The 11,758-nt window shown below is 57.0% G+C and overlaps 1 protein-coding gene across 1 annotated transcript; it reads left to right on the forward strand.

Annotated features, from left to right (window-relative positions):
- The first annotated feature begins 5,884 nt into the window (after positions 1 to 5,884).
- On the forward strand, positions 5,885 to 7,195 carry FOXS1 (forkhead box S1). Its single transcript, XM_050807251.1, has one exon. The coding sequence runs from the start codon at positions 5,956 to 5,958 to the stop codon at positions 6,946 to 6,948; it is 993 nt and encodes a 330-aa protein (XP_050663208.1). The 5' UTR covers positions 5,885 to 5,955; the 3' UTR covers positions 6,949 to 7,195.
- The last annotated feature ends 4,563 nt before the right edge of the window (positions 7,196 to 11,758 follow it).

Here is an 11,758-nt window from a genome sequence, read left to right on the forward strand (position 1 = left end):
CCCTCCTTGGGTCCATCACTCTACCCCCATGCACCCCATCAGGTGCAGCCCTGTCACCTCTGGCTCCCTCACTGTTCCCATCAGCTCTGTCTCCCTCGTTCTGTCTGTATCACCCCTATTATCTCCACCCCATCACCCTTCCCCCATGGTTGATAGCTCATTGCTCTGTTCCCATCACCCCCACCCCCCACATCAGCATCCGGCTCTGTCCCACATACCTTTCATCTCCAGCTCCCTTGCCTCTTACCCCCAGCACTTTTTTCCCTATCACAATGACCCATCTCTGACCCTAATACCTACAACATCTTCATCAGCTTTCTCTTTACCTCCATGGGGTCTGGGGAGTTTGAGCTCTGAAACTTCAAAGTTCTTTTCTCAAAAGCCCAGTGCAATAATATTGACTTGGACAGCGAGCCTTTTACTCAGTAACACTGTCAACCCCAGCTGGCCTTCAGTCCGCCCAGACCTCTCTCCGCCCCTGGTGGGGACAGTCTGGGAACTCCTGAGGAATCACAGGCCTCCTCTCCCACCCTCACGGCCCCTTCTTCCAATGCTCAGGATGGCTCCGGATTTGCCACAGAGGATGAGGACAAGGAGCGGCCCCACAGGCTGGCCCAGCAGGGTTCCTTACTATCATCCATCCTCTTCCCGGGCCCTTTGGTTGAGCACAGTAAGGACTGGGTCTCCTCACCCAGCCCTGCCTCCTCCCTGGCCTCCTCCTCATCTATGGGTCCGGGGTGAGGGTGAGGTGGTGCCTGACTGCTTCCTCCCCTTCGCCACGGTACCAGGCATAGGACCTCAAAAACCCCTGTGCCCAATGTCATCCGATGACTTCAGCAATCTGGTAAGGAATCGAAGCCCCCTCCCCTCCAACCAGTGTGCTGAACTGGGGAGGGCTCCAGGGTGGGGCCAGCCCACCTCTGTCTCTCACTCAAAGCACCCAGCCCAGGCTCCCAATAATAGCCACAACAGTCAACATTTGCTGAGGGCTTAGTTTATGCCAGGCACCCTTCCAAGCTCCCCACAGCCTCCAGATGCTGCTATTCTTCCCATCTTGCATATGCCCAAACCAGGACACAGAGCTCAAGAACCTTGCCTGCGGTCACGCAGCTAGTAACCCTGGGAAAGTTACTAACAGGTCACAACTCCTAAGTGGCAGTGATAGACTAGAATCTAACGGCCTGGCTGCAGAGCCCGCAACCCTAACCACTGAGCAGGACTGCTGGTTTCTCATGAGATGCTGCTAGGTTGTTGTTATTGTCGCTGTTATGGTTATTTCTACCTGCATCAAAATCTTTGCTGGGAGGAAGCTCCTAGAATCCCAGAGGATTTGCTGGGAGGGTTATGCCTTCACTGTAGATGGCCCCAGCTTTAACTACAGAGCTCGACTATCAGTTCGTTTATACTGCAAGTTATTATTTACTACTATTATTACTAGAATTCTTATCAGCACTGATAGGGAGAGAGCACCCAGAATATCCGAGGTAGAGGCTGGGACGACCTCTGGGTCCAGCAGAGTTTGCAGGGGAGGGTAAGAAGGTGGGGGGAGCTGGCGCCGCCCACGCCCAGCACGTGTACCCTCTCTCTCGCCCCACAGCCTGCTGGCTACACATGTGGCTCTTCTCTGGCGCAGCGCTGGTGCGCTAAGCCACCGGGCGCACAGCCCAGCGCTGTCGTCTGAGTCCGCGGGCCGCCGCCGCCGCCGAGCGCCTGCTGGGGCCGCCACCTCACGTTGCAGCAAATTCGCTTCCCCGACCCACGGCCCAGCTCCCACATGTTGCAGCGCCTGCTGCCTCACCTGGAGCGCGGTGTGCAGCTCTGAGTGGCTCCAGAGGGCGTGTTCGCCAAGTGCCTGTGCCAGGGCCTGTACTGGTGCGGCCCGCTCACTCTGCACCCAGCGCAGCCCAACAAGGTGGAGCGCAGGCGCACCTGCTAGCTGCTGAACACACGCGGCTTCCTCGAGGCGGTAGGACCGCTGGGAGAGTGGAGCAGAGTGGCGTGGGTACGGGGGCATAAGGACGCGGTGGGCAAAGGAACACGACAGAGGACAGTGGGCACATGAAATGCAGGCCCAGGGGCATGGGCCTAAGGATACTGGGCATGAGGTGGACATTGACACAAAGAATATGGCACAAAAGCACGAGGGATGGGAAAGAATACGGGCACCAAGAGGGCTGGGCACAGATACGGAGACAGGCGTATATGGGGTGCTGGCATGGGGCAGGTTTGAGGCTTTGGGTGTGGAGCATAAGAATAGGGCTTGGGTACCTGTATTGGCTTAGGGCATAAGGTGGATGTCAGGTGCACCAAGCATGCAATAGATATAGGTGAGTGGCAGTGGGCATGGGTTGGGCATAAAGGCATGGGGGTGGGCATAGGGGCCAAGGAAGGGACATGAGCCGTGGAAGTGGGCACAGATGTGGGACATGGGACAGGCATAGGGACGTGGAAGTGGGGCTAGGGCACAGGCACACAATGGGATGTGGGCTTACAGGACTTGGGCATGGGAAATGAGCACAAGGTAGGCACCAGTGGGTTGCCTAGTTCTTGCCCAGTCCCCACAGTCTCAGTGCCGTATAATTGTGTGCCCACCTGCAGGACGGTCACCCAGACCCAGAGTGCCAGATCTGCCTGTGCTTTGGCGAGGAGGACCCAGGCCCCACAGAGCACCCCGAGGAGTGGCTCATCATGGCATACGTGATTCACTCCTTCCACTCCAGCCGAGAAGCACGCCCTCCAGTCCCCTCCAGACAGCCCTTCCCACGCTCCCTCCAGTCCCAGCCCTGCTTCTGACCCTTCTAGCACCCTCGGGTCTGTAGGACCCTACCTGGAAAATGGGGGTAAGGATTCGGCTGTAACTAGGGCTGTGACTTCCCGTGGGAATAACCGAGGCGGGAAACCTAGAGGATCTGCTCATCCCACCCCGCGCAGGTGCAGGTGCAGGTGCAGCTTCGGCCTGGGAACTCATCCTGCACTCTAAGTGCCTCAACCCAGCGCCCAGATGGGTCCTCAGCCTGGCAACCCCACTGGCATCACTCACCTTCAACGCAGCTGCCTACATCCTAAGCGGGCCACTTCCTCCTCATGTACCCGCGGAAGGCAGCCCCCAACAGGGGGGCTCCCTACTCCCACCCAACCCTGCCCACACTAAGCCCATGGGCTTGGGGCCTCCCCCGGCGCATCACCCAGGTCTGCTGGATGGCAGAGGTGGATCGCGGCCTTCCACTCCTCTGCCACAGGCCCCGGAACTCGAGAGTAGGCCACACCACCCCACTGCTGGGCATGGGGCTTGGGCGGGAAACTGATCTCAATCTTGAGTCCCCGGAAAAGCAGCAACTGGGGCAGAAGCAAGACTTCATCTCTTGCTGACAGCCCAACTTTTCAATAGTGCTTTCCTCAGAGCCAGCCTTAACCTGCCGTTGAGTCCGTCAAAATGTTTGCTTAAAGCTTTTACCAATAATTAGATCATCAGGGTTGTTTAGTGTGGGATCAACCCATAACAAAACTGCCTAGCCTCTCAGGGGCCTTGAATTTCCAGACCCTTCCTCCTCCCTGCAGCTAGTCTCTCTTCTTTATTCTGGGGGCTGGGAAGGATCCCAAAACAGAGAACTTGGCCGGACCCTGGGCTTTGGATGCTAACCACTGAAGTATCAGCATCTGTAGGATGCTGTCCTTGAAGAAACTGCCGCAGACCTCCAAACGCAGCCCTAAGGCAGAGGCCAACGTGGAAGACCAGCCCTTCTCCAAGCCCCAAGGGTCTTTGCAAGCTGTATGTTGTAGGGAATCTGAGAACTGGAAGGGGGACTACAACCAGAAAGTTGGTTCCCCTGCCATGGGAATAAAGTAGCTGTTTTCCACCCCACATATCTGGCCTTTTATTCTTCTGAGTTCTGATTTTATTTATAGGAATCCTCTTACAGACGCCAACATTGTAAGTCTCTTTTAATGATACATTAATAAGCCACCTTCACGGGGGGGAAACTGTGATTCGATAAAGGACAGAAATCAATCAATGGCTGTTTGTTTAGTCATTGAGCAGACATTTCTTGAACACCTACTCTGTTCCAGGCCTCTGTTCCAGCGTCCAGTGTGTGACACTGGGGTACAGCAAACAGCATGGGCTTTACTCTCTTGGAGTTCACATTCTGTCTTCTAGTGGGGACCCAGCGACTCTCCCCGACCCCTGCCCCTCACTGAAGAGGCAGTATTTAAGAATTACAGAATCCTAGGCTCATATCCAGCTTTGTCACTCACTAGATGTGGGACATCAGGGAAGTTACTTACCTTCTCTGAGCCTCAGAGCCCTCATCTCTTCAAAAGAAGCAGTGAAGCACTCCAGGGCAGGGTTGGTTGGAGAAGTAAGTGTAGGGTTAGGGAGGTGAGCTGCCCTGATACAGAATGGGTGAGCAGTGACTTGGGAGTGGAAGAGCAGAGAGGATGCTGCCCCCTCCTCCAGAAGGCCTGACTCTTCTGGGCCTGACCTGTCTGGACCTCCCGGCCCGAGGCTGCAGCTGGGGTAGCCTCAGTCCAGAGTGACAATCCACAGCCATGTTCATATCCCCACTCCATACTAGGTGCTGGATTCTGTGTAAGGGGAACCTGTTGCCTCCCCACCATGGCCTGGACAGCTGAGGAATCATCAGCTCCGTGTTAGAGATGGGGAAACTGAGGCTCAGCCAGGGTTTTGAGGTGTCTCTTGGGAGGGAGAATGTCTCTCCCCAGATAGCTGTCCTTCCCACACCAGGCACTAGGGGACGACAGGGGCTCAGCAGAACTGAATTTCATGGGCTCTGCTTACCGTCCTAGGTGCCGCTCCCTCCAGAGCTAGGAGGACAGGGTAGGAGTGGTGTGGTCCCGAGGGCTCTGCACCGCAGGAGAAGGCAGTAGGCACAGGCCCGGGAGGAGAAGAGGGAAAAGCAGGAGTAGAGGTAGGGATTAGAGAGGGCCCTGGGGCGTCGCTCACTCTAGGGGAACTGGGCTCAGGCCCTGCCTTTCTCTCCTCTCTCTCTCTCTCTATTCACTCCTTTCACGCCTTGTGTTTGCACCTGTGTCTCTCTGTCTCTCCTTTCTCTCTGGCTTTGTGGATTTCCTTGTTTCTGCCGACTCAGTGATTCTCGCTTTCTCCGTATACTACATGTGTGTCTGTGTGTGTGTGTGTGTGTGTGTCTCTGTGTGTCTGCGTGTTGCTTGTGTGTATGTCTCTGTGTATGTGCTTGTGTGTGTGTCTGTGTGTCTGTGTCTCTGTGTGCCTGCGTGTTGCTTGTGTGTATGTCTCTGTGTATGTGCTTGTGTGTGTGTCTGTGTGGATGTCTATGTGTCGGTGTGTCTCTGTGTATTCGTGTGTGTGCTTATGTCTGTGTGTGTCTGTGTCTGTGTGTGTCTTTCTCTGTGTGTCGGTGTGTCTCTGTGTGTCACTACGTGTATGTCTGTGTGTGTCTGTGTGTATGTCTCTCTGTGAGTGTCTGAGAGGCTCTGTGTGTCTCTGTCCGTTATGTCTGCCTCTGTGTTATCTTTACCTCTCCATCTTTCTCCCTCTTGTGATATCTCTACCTCTCTCTGTCTCTATCTCTCTTTTTCCCTGTTTCATATGTTTCTGTCTCTCTCATTTTGTTTTTGTCTCTGTCCCGCTCAGTTTCACATCCTGTCCCTCCCCAGCCACCACCACCCAGCACACGTGGGCTGAGGGTCTCAGTCCCTTCCTTCCCACCTCCTCATCCCTGGCAGCTGCTCGGCTTCCCACTACTGGCCTCTCCTGCCCGCCTCTCTTGGGCCTTGCGGGAGTAGGGCGAGGGAGGAGGGGAGGACAACTCAGCAGACCCACCCCTTTTTGCCTTTCCAGGCTGGGAGGCTGGGCCAGTGGACCTTTTAACCAGCCTGGGCAGGCTGTTCCGGACGTGAGCCCTGGACGCCGAGCCTGACCCAGCAGGTCCTGGCAGCCCGGCCAGCCCGGCCAGCATGCAGCAGCAGCCTCTGCCCGGGCCCGGGGCCCCTGCGGCTGAGCCAACCAAGCCTCCCTACAGCTACATCGCCCTTATTGCCATGGCCATCCAGAGCTCGCCGGGGCAGCGGGCCACGCTCAGTGGCATCTACCGCTACATCATGGGCCGCTTCGCCTTCTACCGCCACAACCGGCCCGGCTGGCAGAACAGCATCCGCCACAACCTATCACTCAACGAGTGCTTTGTCAAGGTGCCCCGCGATGACCGCAAGCCAGGCAAGGGCAGCTACTGGACGCTGGACCCTGACTGCCACGACATGTTTGAGCACGGCAGCTTCCTACGCCGCCGCCGCCGCTTCACCCGGCGGACAGGTGCTGAGGGCACCAGGGGCCCGGCCAAGGCACGCCGTGGACCCCTCAGGGCAACCAGCCAGGACCCAGGAGTCCTCGACACCACGACCAGCAGGCAGTGCTCATTCCCACCAGAGCTGCCAGACCCCAAGGGCCTAAGCTTTGGGGGTCTGGTGGGGGCCATGCCAGCCAGTATGTGCCCAGCAACCACTGATGGCAGGCCTCGGCCACCCACGGAGCCCAAAGAGATTTCCACGCCCAAGCCTGCATGCCTGGGGGAGCTCCCCGTGGCCACCTCATCTTCCTCATGCCCAGTGTTTGGCTTTCCTGCCGGCTTCTCGGAGGCTGGGGGTTTTAATAAGGCCCCTACACCCGTCTCGTCCCCGGAAGCAAGCATCGGGAGCAGCTACCAGTGTCGGCTGCAGGCACTGAATTTTTGCATGGGGGCTGACCCAGGCCTTGAGCACCTCTTGGCTTCAGCAGCCCCCTCCCCTGCACCACCCACCCCTCCAACCTCACTCCGGGCCCCGCTGCCCCTGCCAGCTGACCACAAGGAACCCTGGGTTGCAGGTGGCTTCCCTGTCCAGGGAGGCTCCAGCTACCCGTTGGGGCTGACCCCCTGCCTATACCGGACGCCAGGAATGTTCTTCTTTGAGTAAAGGCAGCCTCGTCTCGGGCAGTCCCTGCAGGTCCCTCACCCTCCAGGCTGAGCCTGGCTCTAGGACCTGGAGAACTCTCGAAGGACCCAGCCCTGGTGAGCCAAGGACAACCACACAGAAAGCCAGGATGGAAACGGTGCTCAGCCTGGCCCCTGGGGCCTCTGGACAAACTTGGGGGTGAGGGGAAGCGGGGCCTCTTGGGATTGACTCTGTGGCTCTCAGGGCCAATAAAGCCATATGATGATGAGGGTCAGCTTGCCTGATGGCTGGGGACTGAGGGCCAGGGCGCCCGCTTGTATGTGGGATGGCTATAGCTGTGGGGTTGTGCAGCAGGGGCAGAGACCCTGGGTGGGAATGTCTCACATGAGGTTTTCTCCTGCTGGGGACTTTCTCAGGGAGTTTCCCAGAAAGGGAGAGGAAGGGGAGGTAGGGAATGGGGGGCAGGGAGAGGAGGATACAGGCCAGGGAGAGACTGGGCAGGGGCAAGCCTGGGCTGGCTTGAGGGACTGATTCTCCGGTCTCAGACACTGGGACTCGATAGCCTCCATAGGCGCAGTCGTCATAACCCTGACAATTTGTGACCCTGATCCTGTCCCGGGCTTGTATATATCATCTCACCTGTGTGACATGGAAGGTTGGCCCCGTTTACAGTGGTGGAAACAGGCTCACCAGCTCCAACTCTAGATGGCAAATGGATGGCAGAGGGCAAATCAAAACCATACCTGTGTGGCTTGCAGCTTGAGTGCGGACACGGGTGGAGAAGAGGGTCAGGGCAGAGCTGGTGGTGGCCCCCAGACATGGGAGGGCTTTGCTGAAATCCTGGAAGACCAGGGCTAGAAAGGCACCCTTTACCCATTGCACAGACAGGGCACCCAGAGTTCAAAAGGCAGCACCTACCCCTGTTTGGACTTCCCACATTAATGGGGGCGCTCCCCTGAGCCCCTAGCTCCCTGAGGTCCTCTGGTGACTCTTTAAGACGGCATTTCTTGGGGCCAGCGGCATGGTCTGTGACTATCCTACTAAGCCCTGACTTTTGACCTTCTCTAACTACCCCTTCACAAGGAAGCAGGAGAAATGGGGATATTCCTCGTTAGAGGAACAGAGATAGGAACCTGAAACATCGCTGTCCTCACAGACCCCAGCACTGGAGGAGCAGAGGCGAATGGCTTCCTGCCCAGAGCCTCGGTCCTCCTATCTGGATCATGGGCACAGGGAGAAGAGAGAGGGATGCTGGGGCACCCCTATTCTGGTTTTTGGTATGTGGTCTAGAGGGTCTTATGTCCCACGAGGTTTCACCCAGGGGGCTGGAGACCCCTTCTTGGGCAGGCAGCCCTGTCCCCTCCAGAGGCCCTCCCTTGCCCAGGCAGCCCTGAGGACTCCAGCCTCTGCTGCTCCCTCCTCCCCCAACAGGTCCCCTGGGGCCTGGGAGGAAGCGAGCCCGGCTGGACAGCCCAAACTGTCTGGTTCCCACAGTCTCAGAGCTGGGGTGGAGGGGGACCTGCAGGGTGAGAGGGGCTGGGAAAACGCCTGGCCAGCTGTGGGGCCCCTCCCCACCATGCCTGCTGAACCCCAGCCCGGAACCCATCTAACAATGGGGAGAAGGAGCAAGGGTCTGTGCAGCCTCCTATGGGCAGCTTCATGGGGCAGAGGGGAGAGGAAAGGCCCTCTGTGTGCAGGGCATGGTAAGGAGGGGGAAGCAGGCTCTTGTGTGAGTCTCTACCACGGTGTGTGCCTGTGTGGATCAGTATGTCTCAGGCTGCGTGTGTGTATATGACAGAGAAAGAGAGAGATGCAGAGAGACAGACCCTGCAGAGGCAGAGACAGACAAGATTCAAAGGGATGAGAGTTCTTTCTCAGTTGGGTCAGGGAAAGAGGCCTCTGCTGGGCACTGTTCCCATTGTGCATTCCTGTGGAGCCCTGGTGACCCCAGTCCCTTCCCAGCCTGGGTTCTGAGCTACTAGGAGAAAGGGAGGCCGGCTGGGCTGGGGGAGCCCAGGCCTCTGCCGCCGCACTCCCCAGCATCCCCCTGAACCACGGAGGTTTAGCTCTGCGCTAGGGTGGGGACTTGTGGAGAACGAGGCTGAGTCTCCTGCTCATCCCTTGCCCTGGGGGAACGTGCGAAAGGGTTGCCCACATGCAGGCTCAGAGCCTCCTCTGCACATCTCTCTCTGGCCTCCAACATAGTCGTGAAGTGAAGACAGGCCCCCTCAGCCCCAACTCCCCAAGCAGGACCTTGGACTCCGTGCATGCCTTGGACTCACTATAGGAACCTGGACCAGTGCCCAACTCTCTGCATTTCACTCCCTTTGCCCAGTGGTTGCGGGGAAGGGCAGCCTGACTCAGGGTCTGAGTCCCAGGAACGGATCTGACCTGGGGGATGGCCTGGAGGAGGTCCCTTCTCTGGAGGTGCTGGGCAAGGAGACACCATGATCTCATGCACCCTTGGCTAGCTGCCCAACCCGGGACCCCACCCATGGGGCCTCCTGCCTTCACATTCTTTCCATGACCAACATTCACCTCTGGCTCCCAGCTGACCACCCTCATCTGGACAGGGGTTGCGGGGGACAGTGAATGCCTCTCTCGACCCAGAGAGAGCCCCTTGGCACAGATGGAGAGACCAAGGCCAGAGAAGATAGGTGACATGCCCAGGGTCACACAGCAAGGCAGGAGCAGAGCCGCTGCTCAACCCATCCATGGCACCCCCTCTGATGCCTTAATGTAGCTCTGGAGGGGAGGGATGGGGCCATCTCGCTGGACTCTGCGCCTAGGACCCTCCTCATAGGAAGCGTGTCTGTCTCCAGGAGGGAATCCCAGTCCCCATGCCTCCTTTTCAGCAGGTGAGAGCAAAAAAGGATACCGAGACCCTCACAGAGTTAGACGAATCAAATCCTAAAATGGGAGAATCAGAATCTGAAATGAGTATTTCAGAATCTTCCAGAGTTTTTAATCATAGCAACTCAGATTCCTGGAATATCAGAGCCTGAAGGGCACCTCCTGCCTGATTTCTGAATCCTCTCTACATTAAAGTGGTCGACATCACATGGGGTTCCAAGAACGGGGAGCCCACTGCCTTTCCAGGTGGCCGGCCCCTTCCCACAGAAGCGTGGCAGCTCTGAAAGACCATTAGGAAGCTTCACCTGCTGGGCCTCGGCCTTTGTTCTCCCGAGGGAGGAGAGAACTCCTGGCCCCGGGAGAGGCCACCCTTACCCACCCACAAGGCTGGCCTTCTCAGCGGGGCCCTCCTTCCCAATGCCTTATCTCCAGCCTGCTCTCCGCCCACCCCCTTCCTTCCCTGGTTTATGGCATTCCATGGCCCAGAGTTAGACACTCCTGCCCACACCCCAGACAGTGCCTTGGCTAAGGGGAAGGAGACCCTCTTCCTTGGAGGGCAGGGCCCTGCAAAGCTGCCACAGTGATGAGAAAAAGCTGGGAGGTTGTGTCGGCCAGCCTGGCATGCCGCCTGCTGGGAGAGTATGCAATCCAGGAATCTAGACCTCAGCCAAAACATCCCTTCCACACCCAGACTCCCATCCACCCAAGGACCAGGCACCACGTCCTAACTGTGTGACCTTGGGCAAGTTGCTTCCCCTTTCTGGGTTTCCCCCATCTGTAAAATGTGGACCCTAACAGTACCTACCCCCATGATGTTATTGTGGGGATTACATGAGTTAATATTGGCAAAGTGCTTAGAACGGGGTCTGGCACATGGCAGCTACAATATCAGTATTTGCTGGCCGGGCGCGGTGGCTCACGCCTGTAATCCCAGCACTTTGACAGGCCAAGGCGGGAGGATCACTTGAGGTCAGGAGTTTAAGACCAGCCTAGCCAACAGGGTGAAACCCTGTCTCTACAAAAAATACAAAAATTAGCCAGGTGTGGTGGCACATGCCTGTAGTCTCAGCTACTCAAGAGGCTGAGGCAGGAAGATCGCTTGAACCCAGGAGGCGGAGCTTGCAGTGAGTTGAGATCGCGCCACTGCTCTCCAGCCTGGGGGACAGAGCGAGACTCCATCTCAAAAAAATAAAGTAAAATAAAATAAAATAAGTGTTTGTTAAGTACAATAAATAGGTATTTGGGTCCTGGATATGTCTCCCTTGACCTGATTTACGCCCCAGAGGAGTGTCTAGCTGCTGTGGAGGCAGGAGGACAGGATTTAGGGGGAGGAAGGGCTGTTACATGGACAAGGCTTTTGACTCAGTTCCTGGCATCTTCACTTCCTTGCTATGTGACCTTGAGCAAGTGGATTCACCTCTCTGAGTCTCAGTTTCCTCATCTGTAAAATGGGGGCAATGATTCCAGTCCCCAGGACTGGTATGCGGGAAGCCTTGTCCTGCACACTACCTCCACAATTCAGTCAACAGGAATGAAATTAGAATTTATTAATAAAACAACTCCATTGGAGGACCTCATGACCTCAGTGTAGTCCTCTCCATCCCTCCCTTCACACAGGGCAAAACTCACATCCCCACAGGTCCGGAGGTGCCTAATCTCTTGTTCCCACCCTTCTGGTATTAGGTGGTGACTCAGGGAGGCAGCCGGTGGGGCAGAAAGAAGCGGTTCCATGGCTAAAAACAGGCCACTGTCAGCCAGAACCCAGCCTGGTGTCCCTGGAAAGACCAGAGCTGCCTCCTCTTGACCACAGCCCTCAGGGCCAGTTTTGAGGTCTCCCTGAGCATACAAACAAGAGAGGGCCGACCCTCCCACTCCCTTAGGACACTCGCCTCCCGTGAGTTTCTTTTCCATCTCTAGGCCTTTGCAGTGGCTGTTCCCTTTGCCCCCACTGGCTGTCTCTCCACATGCACGACCCACA

Source organism: Macaca thibetana, chromosome 10, assembly GCF_024542745.1.
Source record: "Macaca thibetana thibetana isolate TM-01 chromosome 10, ASM2454274v1, whole genome shotgun sequence".
Lineage (NCBI taxonomy): Eukaryota > Metazoa > Chordata > Mammalia > Primates > Cercopithecidae > Macaca > Macaca thibetana.

Excerpts from the sequence above, each read along its gene's own strand:
- FOXS1 (XM_050807251.1), top strand. The coding sequence starts at position 5,956 with ATGCAGCAGCAGCCTCTGCCCGGGCCCGGGGCCCCTGCGGCTGAGCCA.